This window comes from Spermophilus citellus (assembly GCF_964194105.1).
Source record: "Spermophilus citellus genome assembly, chromosome: 5".
Taxonomy (NCBI): domain Eukaryota; kingdom Metazoa; phylum Chordata; class Mammalia; order Rodentia; family Sciuridae; genus Spermophilus; species Spermophilus citellus.
This window is the reverse complement of record NC_138186.1, coordinates 24,035,820-24,059,406: the sequence shown is the minus strand read 5'-3', so window position 1 is coordinate 24,059,406 and position 23,587 is coordinate 24,035,820. Positions and strand designations below refer to the sequence as shown.

Sequence of the window (23,587 nt, the reverse complement as noted above, 5' to 3'; positions counted from 1 at the left end):
AGATCTGCCTGGGCCGTGGCTCAATGCAGACAGGGTGTAGAAAGGAGAGACACTGAGAAGGTCATGGCTGACTGAGCAGACTGCTGAGATCAGAGAGATCATACCTCATTTGCTCACCAAGCCCTGCCAAGAGCAACACTATTTAACTGCAGGTACTCAAATCCAGCAGGCATGTTTAAAGGAATCCCAGGCTTGAAAGAGGACAATTCACAATGTGCATTTGTCAGGGATAGCTACCACCTTTTGGCAACTCTTTTTAAAATGTGCTTAAAGAGAGACATACAAACACCTTTGCTGTTTATATCAAATATTCAGTGTATTTTTCACTGACAGACAATTTAAATTCATGAATCATTTCATAAATTGAGAAACTTGTTCCTGAGTTTCTCAACTTTGGCACTATTGATATTTGGGGCTGGATAATTCCCTTTGTGGGGGGATGTCCTGTGTATCCATAGCTTTTTCCCCACCAGAAGCCAGTAGCAACCACTCACAATTATGACAACCAAGACCATCTATAGACACTGCCAACATCTTCCTGGGGAGACTAAACTGAGTTGATACCACTGCCTTAGTGAAACAAAACAACCCTGAAGTCAAAATGCCACACAATCAAAACATATTTACACAGAAGAGCTAACCTCACTCACAGACACACTGTGCTATTTTACATATGCCTATTCATTTGATTCACTAACTACAGCTTCGGGGAACTAATGAACATTAGTGACAAAAGTGAGACCTCATCTGAAGTCAGAGGGTCTCTCTGAGCCTGACCTTCCAAGGAGGGCAAGGTGGGAACACACATTTGGGAATCATCCATATGTGAATGGATGATATTTCCAGTCCACAGACTAGCTGAGACCACCAAAAGAGGGAAGTAAGCAGGAAAACAGAAATGGGGCATGAACCAAATCTACTGACACTGCACCATTTAAGAGGTCAGACAGGGAGGAAGCAGCAAAGAGACCAAACAGGAGAAAGCAGTGAGACTACAGGAAAAGCGTGTAGGAACACTGCGAGTCTGTAAAGGGTGGAATCACCTAGACTTCCAGTCACAGCTAAAGACAGACAGAGAAGTGACCATGAGGTAGAGCAGCATGAAGGTGACTAGGGCCTGTCCAGAGCTTAGGCAGAATGTGGGCAAGAGGGCCATGGAGGAAGGGTTCAAGAGAGAATGAAGAGACCTCAGAGACAAACTCACAGACACTTGTAAGGACTTTTGCTACAAGGTGCAGAAGAGCACGATGAGACTGGGAAGTTTTATTTCACAATGAGAGAGAAAGCAGCATCTTTGCAAGGGAAAGATCCAGTGGTGATGAGGAAAGAAACTCATTCCGGAGAGATGTCAAACCCACTGACACAGATCTTTAAGACAGCAGCAAAAGACAAGCAGCTAGTGAGTGAATATGGTGGGCCCTCTGGAAAGAGAGCTCATTCCCTGAGCACAGTGGAGTAGGAGAGAGAACAAACACAGGCAGCTTCAGATGTTCTGTCACGGGGCTTCTAGTCCCCCCTCAAATTGAAAACAAATCCCCTGTCCTACTACACAGTTTACTCTGTCCCTCTCCACCATGACTGTTGCCCTGTGTCACCTGTTTTCCAAGTACAATGTGGCCCCCACTTTGCCTACTCAGGGTCTCTAGCCTTTATTCCCTTCATGATCATATTATGAGCCACTGCTTGGATCATTTTGTGACAAATGCTCTTAATTCATTTGCTCTCTAAACTTCACACTGTGGCAAAACTTCACATCCCCATCTCCCCAGTATGTTTCTTCTTGTGCCTCTGAGTTCTGAGGGTGACCGCCACTTCCTATTTACCCTCTCCAGCTGGAGCTGAGCTCTGGCTGCTTGGTCACTAAATGATCAGGCCTGCAATTTACCAGTTTTCCTCCTTCCTGTTCACCTCAGTGGATGTAATCTCTAACTCTCACTCACTTCTTTCACCCTTCTTTCTGGATGTCACAGCTTGGTGAATGGCTTCCCCCTACCCAGAGGCCTGGGAGTGCCCTTTGACTGCTCTCTCATTCAGTCACTCCCCAGTCAACTGTTCCTCTGACTCTACTTCTGAAACACTCCCAACTACAGCCTCCAGTAGACCACAACTGGAATGGCTGCCTAAATTACAGATTGCACCAAACATTATTTTTGCGTTCTTTCTATCTTTGTATGGTCCCAATGAGAACAGCCTGACTCTGCTAATCTGACTGCACCCATCAATTCAAGAGTTAAGAGCCTAACCCAAGCTGGCCCAAAGAACTACACTCTCCTGGTTAGAGTGATTGAGGGAATGGGCAACTAACTAAGACAGGTCAGCACAGCACTTCCCTGGGTCTTTCCCAAATGGGACTGAAAGAGAAACCCTTTTTTCCTCTGCAGTGGTGAGACTGAAGAAGCAGTGACCTGAATTTTGAATTCATAGAAAATAAACTTGTTTGAAAAGACGAAGCCAAGATAGAAAGAAAAATTCACACAATAGAGAAAAGAATCCTGAAGATCTCTGAGTTTCTGGTTCCAGCTGTACTTACAATCAGGCAGACCTGACACTCCCATTCTTAGAAAACATCTATACTATGCTCTATCTTTATTCAATTATTTTGCTTAAGCCTATTGTGAGTTTTTGCCATTTCTAAACCAAGTCCTGACAGATGCACAAGTCCCAGTTCAGTGAATTGTTCCATCTGGTCTAATCCCTTATCATTTTCTTTTCTGGGTTTCTGCCATTGCTACCAGATGCTCTTCTTATCCTGAGTCTCTTTCCCCCAACATCTGTCCAAAAACTTATGGTTGCTAAATACAAATCCAACCACAACCCTTTCTTGAGTGCCTATAAGCTGCCAATAGATCAGAAGATTCCTTTGTAACCTATTGTCTGCCATCTCCCTTGTTTCCATACCCTGTAACACTTTTCTCTAGCCATATCCTACTTTGTACAGACACTTCAGCATCCCCTTCTCTTGGTGGGGAACATCTGTGCCACATTTTGCTCCTCAGATGTCTGACCTGCCAAATACCTCCTCCATGTAAGGTTTTCCTGAAACCTATCCTATGTCTTCAGTACCCTCTTGAAGACTCTACCTGCTCTTACCTTGCTTCACTGTGAATTCTAGTTTACCTACTCCCAAGTGTGAGTTTTTTAAAGACAAGCATTACATTTTGTCTCTTCCAATAGGGTCTAACATGGTACTTATTACATTACAGACATTTAGTCAACATTTTCTCAAGAAGGAGGAAGGAAAGCCCAGCTATTTATCAGTTTAAACAGTAAGAATCTTTCATTTATGAAGTTAGTACATAATGAGCCACATTCTTTTATTTCTTTTGCCATAATTCCAGATTCTTGGGAAGGATTTAAACTCTTAAACTGGTATTTTTTTTCAAAGCCATGCACATCAGAAAGCATTGAGATTAATATCATATATGCCAGTTAATGATAAAGAAATTATCTAACTATCCTAGGTGATTTGTCTTCATTCTGACACATCAGACAGTTCCCTCTTAGCCTTCATGATTGTGAATACACTACATTCACCTGTATAGTAAGAGGTAGATAGAGGAAAGAACTAAAGGAGACGCAAAATTCTGTCATTAAATACACATTCAAAATACATAAGAATGAAAAGCACATTGGGATAATGTGGATACTTATACAATCTTTTGAAATCATCTCCTTTTTGTAGGAATGGCTTATCAGCATTAAAAGAATGACTTATTCCACATCATTCTATATTATGTTTGGCTTTGTTTCACAATTGATAAACAGAGCTATTGGAAAGAATGACAGTATTCATACTTGCATTTGACAATGCTCATACTTAAACCTCTTGGATTAAAATTTCTCTTTAGCTTCCTCCCAACTCAGAAGTGTTAGTGATATTTAAGAAGAAAAGAAGGGCCACTTCACATAAGTTTCATGATCAAAGTTAAAGTATCATTATTGGCTGATAGCCATCCCAGCATGTAGACTGCAAAGTAAGAAAATCTTCAAAAGGCCTTTGACTTGAATTCTTCATCTGATAGAAAATTAGGACAGGCAATGTCTATTAAAAAAAATGAGGCAACTGTGTCTCCTTTCACAATAATGTTTCTTGGCTGTCTTGTAGGGCTTCTGTTATTCTCTCCTGTTACAGTATAGTAAACATATGCAATACCCTGAAAACAAATGAGTGCAAATGATATTTATTCACCCAAGGAAAGCAAGTAACCTTGCCTCCTCTGTAATAACTGTTGCTGATACTTTATTTGGACTTCAAACAGGTTTTTGAGAAGGGTCAGACTCCAAGGGCAAGATAATTAGAGATAAAGGCTCACTGCTAAGTATTGCATCCCAGTTAGTAAACACTACCATAATGGTTGATGTGGGAGACACACACATACATACACACAAGAAAGGGAGACCATGACTTCCTTCCTCATTACTTAGTCTCTCTCCTTAAATAACATCTATACCTCCTCAAGGCTCTCCATCTCTTTGGGGTTCTCATGCAGAGGCCTATTCAGACAGATGAGCACACAGAAGGAGCACCCTTGTAAGGCTCAAATGGGCACAGAAAGAAGCTGTGCTTGCTCTATAGCAGGAAGTAAAGCATAAGGTTCACTTTCTGGAAATTAGGTAAAGAGCACAAAAATCACCTGGTTAAACTATAATACACAAGGAGATACAGTATTTCACACCACACCCCGACCCCAGGAGACTTGCCTTGAATTTTAGAGTGTGCATATACAGCTCTTGAGGTCCTTTGATTTGCATGAAGCTTATACCTATGAGTTGTAATACCCAATATTCTTCAAATTAGCTAAGAACAGATACTATCAACAAAATAAATGGACAACAAATTTAATAATCATATAAACATACAAACAATATAAAGAATTTTGAAAAATGAAAGTATCTTTCACTGTTGATATGATAACACAGTAATACCATAAAACAGAGCTTGTCAAAGTTAACAGACCCAGTTCAATTACTATGTCAATGTTGTGACAAAAATATAGGGGGAGATTTGCTTTTATACTAGTGCTTCATAACTTCATTTTTCCATTAATGTTAATTAGTTTAAAATGTGCTAGCATTTTTTAGGGTTCAGCAACCCTAAATGGGACTGAAAAAAAAAGTTCATTTTGGGAAATGCAGTGTGACAGATGAGACAGGCAACAATAGGAATAGCATAATTTAATGGACAGCCACCCATGTTCAATGTCAAGCCACCTGGGTACAAATCCTATACCTGACTTATTTTGACAAAGCAGTCTAACCTCTCCAAACTCCTGTCTCCTCACCTGTAGAATGGATATATAACCACACCCGCTACACAGTTTTATCATCAGGACTAAAAGGAAGAGTGAAAACAGAATGCCTGCACCTGGTCAGGGTTTAATCAATGTTGGTTGCTCTGATATCTTCACCATTATTAGTATCGTTACCAGTCCTACAAGTTGGAACTTTCAAAAACTGTAAGTTATTAACTCAAGAACATACCCAAGTCCTCAAGAAGGATTTATACTTAAGAATTCCCATCTCAGAAGCAGGCTGAATCCTGCCAAGGAAAAAGAATTATGCCGAAAATATCAAGCAGATGTCTGCAGCTTTGGGAAAAGTGGCTATAGAGCACATTCAACCATCGGATGCAGGAAGAGGGCCCAGTAACTGCAGATACCAACCAGGTAAGCCTTCCATGAGAAGGGTCAGAACCACTCCAGGAATATGTCAATAGCCCTCCTCTGGGCAATGCAGCTCCCCATGCACACTTCACAGGGAGCACTGAACTCATGCAATTTGCATCCCAAAACCAGACCAGAAATGTAATTACATTTCAAAATCATTGGCCCTAATTAAAATAGCAGTAAACAGCAAGTTTTACTACTTTTATTCACTCCAATTATTTTTACTGTGCTGGAGCTTCAACACAGGGTGCCACACAAGCTAGGCAAGCATTCTACCAAGGAATTATATTCCCACCCCTCCTACTCATTTCTTAGAGAAAGATATATGTCATTTTCCACATATGGTAACATGTGGGAAATATATGCTATATTAGCTAATATATGGTATATATTAGTTCATTTAAATGGTGGACAAAAAATAGAGTATCTTCTTTTTTTCATATTTGCAGTTCCATCCTTTGTGTGCAAGTATTTCTGGGGACTGAACCCAGGGCTTGGACATGCCAGACAAGTGCTCAGTTCCCTGCCTTAAATTTTCCTTGATGTCTAGTATTGCATACTCTGTAGGTACACAGCCTTATGGTTGCCTGCGTGGGGAAGGCTAGTACTAATTTTTTAACAACACACATTTTATCTTCGTCAAATAAAATTTATCAGTGCTTCTTTCAAGTTTGTTCCTTTGGTATAAATGAACTGTTAGTGTCCTATGAGGCACCTGGGTGGGGTCTGTGCTGAATCCTGTGTATCTGTGCCTGGCCTGTATTAACACTGGGGGCTTCCCCATGCCACTGATGAAACCATGCTGCAAACCTACCATTCTCACTGCCAGGGAGGGCTTCTCTGTGATCAGGTTGTATATTCACTTCCCTAACTGCATGTTCTCTAGGCTAACAATCCTCATGTACATCTTGCTTTTAGCTCCTATTAAGAAATATTACTTTGAAACAAATAGAAATAATCTTTTCAAATGCTACAGATAGAATAAATATTCATAGTGCATTTTTTAAAAAATAAATTGAATGACCATTCCTTGATTTATTGTTTTTAAATTTGTGTCTTAGCATTCTACGAGGCCAACATCACCCTGATACCTAAACCAGACAGAGACACTTCAAAGAAAGAAAACTACAGACCAATATCTCTAATGAACCTAGATGCAAAAATCCTCAATAAAATCCTGGCGAATCGGATTCAAAATCGTATCAAAAAAATTATACACCATGATCAAGTAGGATTCATCCCTGGGATGCAAGGCTGGTTCAATATACGGAAATCAATAAATGTTATTCACCACATCAATAGACTTAAAAATAAGAACCATATGATCATCTCGATAGATGCAGAAAAGGCATTCGACAAAGTACAGCATCCCTTTATGTTCAAAACTCTAGAAAAAGTAGAGATAACAGGATCAAACCTCAACATTGTTAAAGCAATCTATGATAAGCCACAGGCCAGCAACATTCTGAATGGAGAAAAATTGAAGGCATTCCCTCTAAGATCTGGTACAAGACAGGGATGCCCTCTCTCACCACTTCTGTTCAACATAGTCCTCGAAACACTGGCCAGAGCAATTAGACAGACGAAAGAAATTAAAGGCATAAAAATAGGAAAAGAAGAACTTAAATTATCACTATTTGCAGACGATATGATTCTATACCTAACAGACCCAAAAGGGTCTACAAAGAAACTATTAGAGTTAATAAATGAATTCAGCAAAGTGGCGGGATATAAAATCAACACGCATAAATCAAATGCATTCCTGTATATCAGCGACAAATCCTCTGAAACGGAAATGAGGACAACTACTCCATTCACAATATCCCCCCAAAAAATAAAATACCTGGGAATCAACCTAACAAAAGAGGTGAAAGACCTATACAATGAAAACTACAGAACCCTAAAAAGAGACATAGAAGAAGACCTCAGAAGATGGAAAAATATACCCTGTTCATGGATAGGCAGAACTAACATCATCAAAATGGCGATATTACCAAAAGTTCTCTATAAGTTCAATGCTATCCCAATCAAAATCCCAACAGCATTTCTTGTAGAAATAGATAAAACAATCAGGAAATTCATATGGAATAATAAAAGACCCAGAATAACAAAAACAATGCTAAGCAGGAAGTGTGAATCAGGCGGTATAGCGATACCAGACTTCAAACTATACTACAGAGCAATAGTAACAAAAACAGCATGGTACTGGTACCAAAACAGGCGAGTGGACCAATGGTACAGAATAGAAGACACAGTAACCAATCCGCAAAACTACAGCTATCTTATATTTGATAAAGGGGCTAAAAACATGCAATGGAGGAAGGATAGCATCTTCAACAAATGGTGCTGGGAAAACTGGAAATCCATTTGCATCAAAATGAAACTGAATCCCTTTCTCTCGCCATGCACAAAAGTTAACTCAAAATGGATCAAGGAGCTCGATATTAAATCAGAGACATGGCGTCTGATAGAAGAAAAAGTCGGCTATGATCTACATACTGTGGGGTCAGGCTCGAAATTCCTCAATAGGACACCCTTAGCGCAAGAGTTAACAACCAGAATCAACAAATGGGACTTACTCAAACTAAAAAGTTTTCTCTCAACAAAAGAAACAATAAGAGAGATAAACAGGGAGCCTACATCCTGGGAACAAATCTTTACCCCACACACTTCAGATAGAGCCCTAATATCCAGAGTATACAAAGAACTCAAAAAATTAGATAATAAGATAACAAATAACCCAATCAACAAATGGGCCAAGGACCTGAACAGACACTTCTCAGAGGAGGACATACAATCAATCAACAAGTACATGAAAAAATGCTCAACATCGCTAGCAGTCAGAGAAATGCAAATCAAAACCACCCTAAGATACCATCTCACTCCAGTAAGATTGGCAGCCATTAAGAAGTCCAACAACAAGTGCTGGCGAGGATGCGGGGAAATGGGTACACTTGTTCATTGTTGGTGGGACTGCAAAATGGTGCAGCCAATTTGGAAAGCAGTATGGAGATTTCTTGGAAAGCTGGGAATGGAACCACCATTTGACCCAGCTATTCCCCTTCTCGGTCTATTCCCTAAAGACCTAACAAGAGCATGCTACAGGGACACTGCTATATCGATGTTCATAGCAGCACAATTCACGATAGCAAGATTGTGGAACCAACCTAGAAGCCCTTCAATAGATGAATGGATTAAAAAATGTGGCATTTATACACAATGGAGTATTACTCTGCAATAAGAAACGACAAAATCATAGAATTTGGAGGGAAATGGATGGCATTAGAGCAGATTATGCTAAGTGAAGCTAGCCAATCCTTAAAAAACAAATGTCAAATGTCTTCTTTGATATAAGGGGAGTAACCAAGGACAGGGTAGAGAGGAAGAGCTGGAGAAGAAGATTAACATTAAACAGGGATGATAGGCGAGAGGGAAAGTGAGAGTTAAGGGAAATTGCAAGGAATTGGAAGGTGAGCCTCAGGGTTATACACAATTACATATAAGAGGAAAGGAGGAGTAGGAGAAAAATTATATAAGTGGAAGAAACGATTTATAGTAGAGGGGATGGAGAGAGAGAAGGGGAGGGGAGGGGAGGGAAGGGGAGGGGAGGGGGGCAGTGGAGAATGGGATAGACAGCAGAATACATCAGTCACTAGAAAGGTAATTTGTAAATCAATGGAAATGTAACTGATGTGACACAGCAATCTGTATACGGGGTAAAAATGGGAGTTCATAACCCTCTTGAATCAATCTGTGAAATATGGTATATTAAGAACTATGTAATGTTTTGAACAACCAACAATAAAATAATTTAAAAAAAATAAATTTGTGTCTTAGTATGGTGGTTTACCTAAATTGAAGCATAACCAATTTACATATTGAAAGATCACCTTATCTAATATATGAAATATGATATGTCAAGAGCTTTGTAATGTTTTGAACAACCAATAAAAAAAAAGAAAGATCACCTTTACAAAGGTTAGCTAAGTATACTTTTGGTACATCATCGGTTTTAATACTGATTTGATTTGGTTGTCTATAATTTCAATTTTACTTGTCTAAAAGTCAAATAAAACTCTGCTTCCTTTTGAAGAAAAATTTTGGCAACATCATAATGCATTGTGGTAATTGAAGATCATCCCTAAGTCCTGATTTTAATTACTGTTGTTTTCTTTTTAATAAGGTTCTTTATACTTATTTAAAGATTTGCCTTTGTATCTCTGGCAACCTTCTGCTTCGGAGCTAGCGGTGGTTTGGGGTTAGTTACTGAATCACAACCTGACAGCAGTGAAGAAAAAATTGGCCTGTGTTATTTTAGAAGGACTGAATTGGGGATTTGCTGAACAGGTATGTGTTAAAACCATCCCAGAAATGGAGGATTCTATGTGCCTCAATTTCAGGGAAGCATTTTCTTAAAACAGTAACATTTCCAAGTACTATATACAAGGTCTGCACATTCTCTTTTTCCTTTTTCTTTTTTTTTATTGATTGTATTTTTTTAAATACACCACAGTAGAATGCATTACAAATCTTATTATACATATAGAGCACAATTTTTCATATCTTTGTATATAAAGTATGTTCATGATAATTCATGCCTTTATAACAGTTGTAGGAGGAGGTAAGGAGTGGATGGGGAACCAATGAAACAAGATCAATCAAGAGTTGACAACTTCATGTATAACTAAAAAAAAATTTAAAAAAAAGAGTTGATAACTGCTGAAACTGGATGATGGGTACAGGGGTTCATTAAACTACTCTCTCTACTCTTTCCTATATTTGAAATATTCCATCATAACAAGTTTTTAAAATCCTGTTTGTAACAAATTTATAGCACTATTTTAAGTGACCTATCTATGTGTACAAAATAAATCTGTATCCATGTAATAAAGTTTGTTTCAAGGGAAAAAAAAAGAAGAAATATTAATCATACTGGCAGAAACTTTTTAAAAAATGGCGGCAGAAATAAACCTTGTTTAACAAGATTTTTCTAACTCTGGGAGTTTTTTCCTCTATCCATCATTGGAATCTGTCCACACCAAAAATGTCTGTGTACCAATACCTGGAATTAAACACCCCATGAACAACAGAAGCACAGACCATTCTTCTTCTAATGCTTCATGTTCAATATCCTGTCAATTACTTTATCAGGTCTGGTCTCCTTTAATTATCAAATTAACAAGCTTTGAGAACTTAACACTTTAGCTCAGGCAGGAAAAAAAAAGTTGTTTATCTCCTATTCATTTTCCTCTTTATTATTTCAATTTATTATTATTACATTTTAAATTATGAGGCAGCAAAAATTAAATCTATTTCTCTAGGTGGGACACTAGTAGTGGTGCTGACAATAATTACAATGTGCTGATAACTTTACTTACATGTTTCCTTTAATGCTCATAACAACTCTAAGTGAAGACTGTTATTATCCCCTTTTACAGATGAGAAAACTGAGGCTCAGAGAGATTGAGAAACTTGCCTAAAGTCACTTGCCTCATAAATGAGAGATCTTGAATTGAATCCAAGTCGTTGAATACTCTACATCTTTATCTGAACCAATTAAAAGGGAAGAGGCTGGGAGTGTAGCTTAGTGGTAGAGCACATGCTTTTAGCATGAGAAAATGGATTTCATTCCCTGTACCCCAAAATGGTAGAGGAAGGTAAAGTTCTATAATAAATAGTGGAGAGAGAAATAAAAAGTTGTAAGACTCAAACTTTTTTAAAAAATAGCGGCAGAAATAAACCTTGTTTAACAAGATGCTATTTTTTAAAAGTAAAAAGCAATATATCTTATAATTTTTAAAATTTAAATTATAATCATGAGGCCAAGGATATAGTCTAATGGTAAAGCACTTGCCTAAAGCATGCTTGAAGCCCTGTTCAATTCCCAGCCCTGCAAAAAAATAAAAATAAAATAAAAAATAAATAAATAAGCTAATTAAGTAAATAGTAATTGCATCTTCTTGTTTCTTATTAGTATAGCCAAAATAGAGTGAAATTTTTTCTGGTTTGTGATTTTTTTTTTTGACAAAACCATATGTACTTCACATAAGATTTTCACAGGACCAGTAATAAAAATATATGAATCATTTTCAAAAATACTTGAGGGTTTCATTAAATTTCTCAAGGGTCTTTCAAGGGCCTTTCGTATCTATCCATAATCCTTTCATTCACATCTTTTTTTTTCCTTTCACTTCCCTAATTAAAATGTTAACTGGTTCACCTGCCAGAATCTCATCTGTAAATGGCTTTTCCTGTGATTCCAGCCATCTTCCAACACTACTTATATTTTATCTTTTTGCAATTCATAAATGTCTCAGTGACTGCCCTAATTCATCTGTAAACATCACTGACATACTCCTGGTTTCTCAGTCCCAAACCATCTCCAGTTGGCAGACCCTGCTACATCCACATTTCTCATGTCCTACTTTCACCAGTAGCCACCAGAATCCCACTAACAGAGTGGGCTCCAATAGGGTCTTTCACCTTGGAACAGGCAGTAGAAAGAAACAAATACCCTAGGACATAGTGCTGAAAACACAGGCAAAGGAAGGGAAACAGATAAATGTTTACATCTGGCAGGCACAGTATTAATCTTGCACATATATGTTCTCCTTTTGCCTATACAATTAACCCATAAGACAAGTGTATCTCCACAATGCCCCTATGAGGTGGGTATGAGAGTATTCTCCAAGTTAGAGGAGGAAACTAGGGTCTGAGGAAGTAATTTACCCAAATGCACAGAACTGATGAGTGGTCAACCTCTCAATGCACACTGCCTGACTATAGTGCAGGGTGTTGTGCCATGGAGATCAGACAGTCACTGGTTTGGTTTCAAACATAAATCTTGCATAGATTATGAAACATTAAAAAAAAAAACAAGCCTTAAATTCAGTTTGACAATCCCTGAAGTCTCACATCAGTCGGTGGGAGGGACTTCATTTTGTTTAGTGGTAATAACCACCTCCATTAGACCAGGATTGCTTCAAAAGTCTTTCATGTTTAAACAATTATACCTCATCTCTCCACAGAGAATAACATGGGCCAGACAGCATTGTGATCGCCAAATGTACATGTCATCTGTGGAGTATCATAGTCTACAAATGCAATGGTAAACCAGATGATGTCACTTGGTGCCCCAACCAGAAAGGCCACCCAGAACCTGGTGGGCCCATGGATAGTGGCCAACAATCTAGCCATTTATGAACAGACAAAATGGTATTGTGCTAAACCTATAATGCTCTGTTGAACAGGAGGATTACTTCATCCCCTGATTTCACAATGGACAGCTATTTTTTTTTTTCAGTAAGCTAAAGCTCTTATGCTCATCTAAAAAAAAAAAAAAGCCACAAAGCACCTATGATACATAGAAATGCAAATAAAATATTGAGCTGCTTGATATTGGTTTTCTTTTTGTTTTTTTGATATCGAGGATTGAACTCAGGAGCAATTAACCACTGAACCATATCCCCAGCCCTATTTAGTATTTTATTTAGTGACAGGGTCTCAATGAGTTGCTTAGCACCTTACTTTGCTGAGGCTGGCTTTGAACTCGTGATCCTCCCACCTCAGTCTCCAGAGTAGCTAGGATTACAGGTATGTGCCACCATATCCGGCTTGGTTTTCCTATCTTTGATATGTCTTGATATTTCTAGAGCAACATGATTTGAAGTTTCTAGTTAGACTAATAAATACTTTTTTAAAAGATTATTTTATTTACACATATATTATTTATATGGAAAGAAAGGAGCACTTTCTGCCCCTTGTGATTAAATAAAAACAAGTTCCAGTTATTTGATTTCTATCATACATTCTATCATCCCCTAAAACTCTAAATTATCTATGAATTCTAAGAATTTTAAAGGAAAATTCTTATTTATAACAAACCTTTTACACTAATACTGCTCTAATTCCATGTACTGAAAGATAACCTTGAATCTGCTTTTAATAATTGCTTTATACCAAACACAGAACACGTACTCTACAGCTTACTCCCAAAGGAGAGATCTGTTCTTGTTACAATAACAAAGGCACACATGTTCATTGATTTGGGAGGAAAAGGAGGGTCACAGCCCCATTTTGATTTGGTCAGTGGATCAGCTGCTTTTGAGACCTACGGCTCAAACAGCTTCACTTAAAGCTGCCGAAATTTGAATACTTTTCTGCTGCACTGAGGCAAACATTGGCTAAAGCTTTATGAAAGACTTACTGCAAAGTAAAAGTGATGTATAAAGAAAAACGAGATCCTCTTCTTACAGATGACATTTGTCTAGATTCTGTGACAACAACATTTGGAAGTGAAACTGTTAGAGCAGGGTTGCTCAGGCCCATCACTATAGACCTTCTGGAGGGATCAGTCTGTTATGAGGGACAGCCCTGTCCTGAGTGTTCAGTAGTGACCTTTGCCTCTATATACTGGATACCAGGAGTATAACCCACTTAAATCATGACAACAAGAACATCTTCACAAACTGCCACATGTCCCCAGAAGGCGCAGTCACTGTCTTCCGAGTCTCCTTCCCACACTACCAGTAGAGTACCACTAGATAAGGGTATAAATCTTGCCCTTAAAGCAGTAGATAAAGAATAATCTTTAGAAAAAAACAAAGGAGAAAATTTCTTAAAATTTTACTGACTTAAGTAGTTAATTTCATACATAGCTTAGTTTTAAAAATTCTGAAGATAAATTTATGATACTAAATATGGTTAGACATTTCACAAAACATTCTACAACTAAAAAAAAAAAAAATAGTTCAAGACTACAACTCAAAACCACAAGTTCATGAACCTTAAAATGTCAGATTCTCTCAGTGAGGTGAATACTGTATTTAGACTGATATATATGATTTCTTATGAAGCCCATATTTAGAGGAATGTGCTATATCATCTAAAAATGGCTCAATATCTAAACAGAGGCAGCACACCATCCATTTGTGGTAGTCTCAAACTGCTAATTATGAGTCTATTTAAAGTACTTTATAACTTCTTATTGCCTAAGGATTTTTAATGTATTTTATTAAAAATACATTATTTCCATTATTTCTATTTCTTCTCATTGTCAGCTTGTTGTTGATATTCATGATAGATTATATACTTTATATCACATTTATATTTTAATATTAAAAATTAATGTTTTATTATTATTTCTCTGAAATATATGAGAAGAATATTTACTTTAGCCAAATTAATATCTTTTGCAAAAAACAAGAGCAACTGAAATGTTAAAGTACCAGCTTCTTCACTTATTTCGTTGGAAGGTCTAAGTACCCACCCTGCCTCACAGCAGTTAAGCTATTCCAGTTACAAGTCTAAAATTCAAACATATGTGATTTCCTCACATAGAACAATGTATATATCACTCCAAATTTTCAATATTATTTTTAGTCTCAGCTAACATCTGTGGGTTCTTAACCTTGGACAACTCAAGCCCATGCTGCATTAGTTTCTTCACCGACAGGAAAAAAAAGGCGGGGGGCGAATGATCTTTAAATTTCTTTTTCTCTCAAAAATTCTGAGGAATTTTTAGCAGAGTTGGTTGTTCTTTAGAAGTCCTTTCAGAGGAAGAATAATATCTAATGGCTTAGTATACCTGTTTAGTATAATATTTAGAAAATGTAAGTACATATGAAGTCTTATATACACATAATGAAATTTGTAAGTTCAACAAGGTAATCAAAATATCTCTAAAAGTACCTTAAAAGCTTCAAACCATTATATCAAATGAACCTAAAAACAGCTAATAGATATATATTTTTCACTGTTTTGACACTCCAAGGATGATGATAATGATGATGATGATGATGACGACGACGACAATGACCAAACTACCCTGACTCCTCAACTTGGAAAAAATAAAAAAAAATGTCACACAAATCAAAATGAGTACAGGCACCAGACTTTAAGTAGTATTTATTACACTCTCATGGAAATCTGGAGACACAGGCTATTCAGCAGCTAAAGAGCTCCTGGAAGAAGACAGTAGTGATGGTGTCTTTAAAGGCCCCATAATCACAGAAAAGGTAGTGCAGTTACATGTGACAAGTGGAAGAGAAAGTTGGTTAGGGGTCAGACCACATAGCAGGAGAAAGAAAAGAAAAAAAAATACTGAAAACAGAGAATACTTTACCTAGAGCTCAGTAAATTATCCATTCTTTTTTTAAATTTTATTATTTTGAGATTTTTGGTGATGGGTATTGAACCCAGAGCCTCATATATGTAAGGCATGTAAGTCCTCTACCACTGAGCTACATCCCCAATCCCAAATACCCCATTCTAAACACTTAAAGACAGAGAAAAAGAAGAGTGGGAGAATGGAAGAAATACACTGTCAGCTTACAGTGTGACTTCTTACTCAGGCTAGAGGTATTCAGATATGAAACCAATCACTATGTGGCTCACTGATCGTAAATTAATGGCCTATGAGGTAGGTTCACCTAGCCAAACTTTACCTCCTTCGTCAACTCTGGAAATATCTGTCAGTATATTACCCAGACTTTCTTGCTTTCTTTCTTTATTTTTTTTTAAAATGAGATTAAGTCAACAGAAGAAAAACATCCTCATTACACAACTGGAAATTTTAAAATCGACTCCCTTCTTTATAGTCAGCATTTTCAGAGTGGGAACACAGCCTGCCCACACAGGGCAGCACTGAATTTCATTGGGCATACTCTAGGCCTGTACTTTCTTCACCAGAACATGGACCTTGGGAAATCCTGCAGAAATGTCAGTCAGAAACCCAAGCCACTAATTCCATACTCACATTTAAAACTGAAAAATCACATTCAAAGAATAAGAATGCTTGATATTACGCCTATTTACCTTTTAATCATGATGGCTACAGTGATCAAAGTTAGGAAATTAAGTTTAACTTAATCATTTAAAAGATAGGTTATATCTTTTTTCACTTCCCCTTTAATTATCATGTAAATTGTTTTATTTATTTGGAAAAACTTTATTAATATGAGAACTTCATAAAGTTCACCAAAATCACATTCATTAAGCTAAAATATGCTAAGAATGGAGACACAATGAGCAAGTTGGTGACATTTATCTAAGTGACAAATAGTAGGTTTTTCTTTATTGGTACCCAGGACACTCAACCACTGAGCCATATTCCCAACCCTTTTTATCTTTTTTAAAATTTTGAGACACGGTCTCACTAAGTTCTGGAAACTTACTAAGATTCCAAGGCTGGCTTTGAATTTGCAATCCTCCTACCTCAGCCTCCAAGGTGCTGGGATTACAGACATGCACTACTGTGCCTGGCTTTACTTTCTAATGTAATAAACAATCAAAACCATAAGTATTATTATTAGGTTCAGTAAATATTTTTATTTGTTTTTAATGTTTTAATTTGCAGAATAATTTTAACAGTCTATTTTATTACCATAAATAATATATTTCAAAAGAAATTCAAATATACTGTGAGCTATTTCAGAATAATTAAAAATCTTTTCATATTTTTCCCATGGCTTAACTTACATAACTGACATGATATTACAGTCTCAACTATTTAGCATTTTGGAGAAATTTAACCACAAAGACAAAACAGTTTTAGAATGTCAATTTCCTTACAGAAATTAGTTCACAATAAGAAACATGATCTTTTTTCCTACGTAGAGGGTATATAAATCTGTATTTCCACCAGGATGGAACATCCACATCTGTGGCCAATAGAACACTTGGTTTATATAAATGTAAATAGATAGATGTGTGTATCTCCATAGCTAGGTGATACAGAATTCCAAGTTTGAAGAGACAGTATGAGAGAAAGAAGTCTTTCAGATATAGAATCAGTTTTGCATAATTTTTTCATGAAAAATCCTTTGAATTAATAAATAGTATATTCTTTATTTTAAAAAAACTTAATGCTTATGAATAAGAGAACCTTGTTAATATCTATAAAGGTCAGTATGCAATACATAGTAATATCTACTCACAAAGCATACATTTGCAAGCCTTACAAAATATAGTTTTAAAATAATTTTAAGTATTATTCAGTTCCCTATAGACTCTATTACTAATGTGTCTGCATCTTATGCAGAGTAAGCCTAAAGCATCGAACATTGGTAGTGTTGCTCTCTGAAAGAGTGAATAGGCAGCTGACTTATGGATACAGAGGTCAGGTCACTGTATCACTGGCTTTCTTACCTAGATCAATGATTCCAACTGTTCATTCTACACAAGTGCAGGTGATCACAATCATTTACAGATGCATTATAAAGTTCTCATACCACTGTAAATACACTTTAAAAGAATGTCTACATAAATAAAGTTTTTTAAAAAGAAAGAAAATACAGAAGGATGGGAATGGATAAAAGACATTAAGTCTAAATAAAGTCTTAAATAAAAAGAAGAAAAAAAATAGAACCCCCAAAAGATTAGAATGGACAAGAGACTAAGAGAAAACAAGAAAATGTCAAAGCTAAGGACCTGGGATTGCTGTGAAGAGCTAAGCTGCAGAACTCTAGTCAGGACTAGCTCCTTTGGATCCATAACTCCCTGAAAATTAGCTTTCCTTTAGAGCACGTGGCCACTCAAGTACAGCAGTGAAGGACAACAGAACCCCAACTGACCAAAATACTTCTGAAATTCAGCTGAAGGCTGTCCTTATTAACTCTTTGACTTTAACATTTGTTGGAAATCTGTATAAAAGTCTACCTTGCTTCTTTGGGAGAAACCCACAATAAACTTAAATGAAAGTTTCTTGGATGTTGAGGATCTATCTATAGCTGGGACCAGCAAATGTTTTCTTAAACACCCAGACAGTAAATATTTCAGGCTTTGCAGACTACAGGCATTGATGACATGTAAACAAATGAGCCTGTGTTCCAATAAAACTTTATCTACCAAAAAATAACTCAGTGGATTGAATTTGGCCTATAAGCCATAATTTGCCAAACTCTGGTCTAGAATATTTTATATTAAAAATACTTCCGGGGCTGGAGTTGTGTCTCAGTGGTAGAGTGCTCCTGTACCATGTATGAGGCACTGGGTTAGATCCTCAGCATCACATAAATGAAAAATAAAGATATTGTGTCCATCTAAAATTAAAAAATATATATATTAAAAAACACTTCCATGCTTTTTAAAGTCAGAAATTCTCAATGACCTTGTCAATTATTTTTCATTAGAGAAAATGTGTATGTGCCCCCCCAAACAACATTAACTTGAGCTCTACTAATTGGGCATTTGGGATTGTACTTTTGAATAGACTGAGGTTTACCACCACTCCATCTTGCAAAAGTAGTGCTTATTCTCTGTGATAACTGGGCCTAAGAGGACTTGTGTATAAAAGCTCAAGAAAACAAACTCACTCACAAATCTCAAAGCAAGTTGTAGGTATACAAACTAAGATGATTAAAAACAAATTGTATCTGTTTATAAAGTGTTCAAACTTAATCATTATTTCAAAATAGTTTTTAGCTTTAACTAGTATATATCTCAAATCACTACAATAATATTTCTTTAAAACTATCCTATAAATTTCTATTGTTCTCTCATTTGAACCACCTAGCTTTCAAGTCAGTGAAGTTTTAATGAAGCATAAGATACTCATTCATTTAAAAACTTTCACTGAATGTTTATTAGCAGACAGACACTGCTTGAGAAGTTGGAGATTTAAGAATACAACACAGTCCTGCCACTAAGAGATTCTCAGTCTGGCAAAGAAATCTCCTCAGAAAACAACAATGAATCTTTAAGAACAATCTTATTGTCAGGCTAATTGTTATTTTATTTACTCATTTATTTTTGTGGTATTGGGAATGAATTCAGGAGTGCTGTACCACCGAACTTCATTCTGAGCCCTGCCTCCCTTTTATTAAATTTTGATACAGAGCCACTGAGTTGTTGAGGTTCTCCCAAAGCTGCTGAGGCTGGCCTTGAACTTATGGTCTTCCTGCCTCAGCCTCTTTAAGTCCCTGGGACTAGGGTCATGTGTTGGCCATCAGGTTAACTTTTCTTTTCTTCTTTTTGGTACAAGGGATTGAATGCAGAAGTGCTTAACCACTGAGTCACCTCCCTAGCCCTTTTTATTTTCTGTTTTAAGTCAGGGACTCACTAAGTTGCTTAGGGTCTCACTAAGCTGCTGAAGCTGGCCTTGAACTTGCAATCCTCTTGCCTTAGCCTTCAGAGTCATTAGGATTATAGGCAATTACCACTCCACCTAGCTTCCGGTTAACTTTTAATATGAAAATTAATTTTTAAGTTCCAAGAAATGCCATAAGAAAGTAGATTAACTGTTGCCTAGCACTGGGAGTTTGTGGAACACTGAAATAACTGTGAGTGGGTACCAGGTTTCTTTTAGAAGGCATGAAAATGTCCTAAATTTGAATGTAGTGGTGTTTGTAGTACTATCTGAATATAATAAAATTCATTTAAGTATTAAAAAAAGAAATGGTGTAAATATTAGGAATTAGATATTTTATCAAATTAAGCATTAACATCAGTTTCACATATAGCTTTATATTTCTGAATTATTTACTTATATAAATGGAGTAAAAATACGGAAAACACTGATTTTAGATATGTAATAAAACAAATGGTGTGTGCTACAAAGCCAAGTTTTTAACAAACGTTTAAGAGAAGCCCAAGTTGCAGAACAATACATACAGGACAACTCCTCTTGGAAAGGACTGAAGAAACATGGAACATCTCTGAAGGACTGCTCACAGAGGTACTGGGGATGGTTATTTTTCTGCTCTCCTGACACCCTCACATGCTAAGCAAGAACTTTACCATCAAGTTACACTCCCAGCCCAAATGTACAAGAGATGCAAACAAAGGACAGGGGTGGGAGGTTATCTTCAAATTTATCTTTTTACACTAAAACCTAAGAATGCTTTTTCCTCCCCTATCCTGATTTACAATTAGTCCCCCATCCACCCAGAAGGAAAAGTTAAAAAGGAGAATACAGAAACCCAAACAATGTGTATAAACATGATTGTGAGAAAAGAGGCAGAGATTATCATTCACTAAACAGATTCCTTGAGCACCCCACATACCAGATGCTGCAGGTAAGAACAGCTAATATCTCCCTTTTCCTTTTCCCCTTACTCACAACATCCAGAACCACAAATTAATTAAAGAAATGCTTCTGGCTGCTTGGGCAACACAAATGACAGGCTAGCATATTATGCTTTAACAGTCCATCATGGGGATTTTTAACTTAAGCAACTGTAAAATAAAAGTGTACTGACGCTAAAGATACTTTATAAACCTGTCACTTTAATCTTTCTTCATGACTTGATGGTTTAATTAGGTGGCTATACAATGCCATAAAGTTTCACTAAAAAAATTATAAGCATTACTAGTTGCTGGATATGAAACAAATCATAACACTGGGCTTTTATTCTCAGACTATCAGACTAAATGATAGTGAAATTGAATAAAACTTCTTGGAATTAGATTAGATAGATATTTTTACTTTGTAAAGAGTGTCTTTGCTTGATTAGGATTTCTTGTGTTTCACTACATCAAGAAGTAAGATGGGAGTGCACAGCTTATTTAAAACCTAATGCTGGGAACAGAGAGCTTCCACAAAAACTATGACAAAAGGACACAAGCTGATGCAAACAAACAAGGTTTTCTGAAAGAAGAAACTGATGATGCTTCTAACTACAAGAACTGATTTCAAATTTTTTAAAAAATTTACTCTGACAGCATAGCCATTTCTGGGTGTCTATTTCATGGAATGTGAAAACAAACCAAACCAAACCACTAAGTATCTAATTGTTTGAGTCTATGTGAACAGGAGTGACTTCCAGAAAGAACCATCAGTTTACTCCTTTTTCCTTTGCATTCACATGGAAATTTTAGTTGGAAAACAAGCTTGATAAGACCTACTAATGAAAATGGTAAAACTGGAACCCTGCCCAGTTTTTAATGTTGAATTAAAAAAAGAAGACCCATAAACCTGATGAGCAAACAAGGTCAGATTTATACTTCTTCATTTATTACTTCTGACATTTCTAATGGTTAAGTGTAAAATTTTTCACAGGGTATAGAATATATGAAAAGGTAATTGCTGCTAAAGTCTAAAATTCTCTTTTCAATTATTATTTACTGACCTCTTCTGGGACTCTCATGATTGAAGAGAATGCCATTCACTGCAAAGAGATTATATGCCTCCCGGAAGTTCACCACAATCCAATAAGCATACAATTTTGCTGCCCCTGTTGAAATAATTTTTTAAAAACAAATTAAGTTTATTATAAAAGACAAGGATTTTCACTTATCTTAAAGAACAAAAATTACAGTTTGTTTCAAAGTAGCAAAAAATGTGACTCCAAAGCCAAAAGAAAAAAAAATTCCTATGCCAGTTAATCAGGTTTACCAGGAAATATTTAATAATTTCCTACTTTTGTAATAGCCACAGTTTGTTCTTTCACCATCTAATTGTTTCAACTGTACTGTGTGCAACTTCGATATATCAAATTCTCCTTTCTAGGTAGTTTTTGTTTGTTTGGTTTTAGTTTTAAAGAATTAGAAAGAAAAAAAATTGGGGATCTTAACATTTAGATGTTTTGAAATTTTATCACTAAAGTCTTTCATGAATAGTCTCTTTACAAATACATTAAATGTGATAGTAATATTTTTTCCCTAAGGGTTTGGGTTCAGGGGAAAACTTTTATGAGAGACATAAAAACATGAAATCTTATCACTTCAGCACAATCTCAGAGAGTTTAGAAAAAGAATAATGTTGGGTCTAATTTTTCTTTTAAAGTGATCTGTGTAGAAGGGTTGAATGAACACAGATTGGTGAAGTGAGGTGGTAATTTTACCCCGAAGGCAATTGCAGCAAATACTTGTAGTTAGCAATGTATAAAGGTATGCTTCTCAACAAGTCTAGTCACTGTAGTCTATCTTAATGTTAATCTCACACCCAAATGACTTCAGCCATGAGACATGTCCAGAATGAAAGCAGAGCAGAAACACGCCCCCCACACCCACTGAGCTCGCCATGCAGGCAGACAGCAGTGCACACAGGGGTTCTCACCATAGGGCGACCGAGGATAGAATGGGGTAGTTTCCTTCTGGGGTATTTCTTGCACTTTCCCATAAAGCTCACTTGTTGAGGCCTGATAGAACTTCACAGAGTTGATAAGGCCACAGGTCTTAATTGCATCCAAAAGCCGCAAAGTGCCAATCCCGTCAACATCTGCAGTATACTCAGCTAAGTCAAAAGAAATCTGGAAAGAGAGGGCAGAGATGTGGCCAAATCAGTGGGGTGAGGAAGACTACAGTTTCATACACTGTGAAGCATCATGTGGGTGAGGAAACACCATCGTTTTCAAACAGCAGAGTAAAAAGACTGTGGATGTTGTCTACTTCTAATATCAAATGGCTGGAAAAATATTTTAATATCCACAATGTGAAGAACAGTTTAACCACCCTTATATTAACATCCCATTCTAGGTTGAAGCCCTGGGGCACTACTTATCACAGGGCAAAGCTCTGCTCCTAGAAGATGTTCCTTTAAAATTCAGTTTGGACTAATTTCTTGAGTGTGGCTCATATTTTTCACATTTTTAATGAGTTCCAATTGATTATTTTGCACTGAGAAGATTGAGAACATGTGCTTTAGAATACAGTTGATTTTTAAATGGTCTGTTTGTTTTCTATTTTTAAACTAAGAAGCAAGAAGGACTTTGTAATATTTTGCAAGCATATGTAATTTTTTTAACGTTTCACTTCTTTTTTTAAAAATTGCTTTTATATTTTAAATACATGAAGTGGAATACACCACAATTCTTATTACACATATAGAACATAATTTTTCATATCTCTGTTTATATATAAAGTATGTTCACACCAATTCATGTCTTCATACATGTACTTTGGATAATGATGTCCATCACATTCCATCATCATTGCTAACCCCCTGCCCCTCCCTTTCCCTCCTACCCCTCTGCCCTATCTAG

The 23,587-nt window shown here is 36.6% G+C and overlaps 1 protein-coding gene across 2 annotated transcripts in view; it reads right to left on the bottom strand.

Annotated features, from left to right (window-relative positions):
* GMDS (GDP-mannose 4,6-dehydratase) overlaps window positions 1–23,587 on the bottom strand; it is a 676,213-nt gene that overhangs the window by 336,347 nt on the left and 316,279 nt on the right. For both annotated transcript variants that reach the window (XM_081295088.1, XM_081295089.1), the window contains exons 5-6: window positions 22,663–22,855; window positions 21,734–21,838 (exon numbers count right to left, since the gene is read on the bottom strand). In XM_081295088.1, coding sequence (XP_081151214.1) covers window positions 21,734–21,838; window positions 22,663–22,855 — 298 coding nt within the window. The remainder of the gene's footprint in view (window positions 1–21,733; window positions 21,839–22,662; window positions 22,856–23,587) is intronic.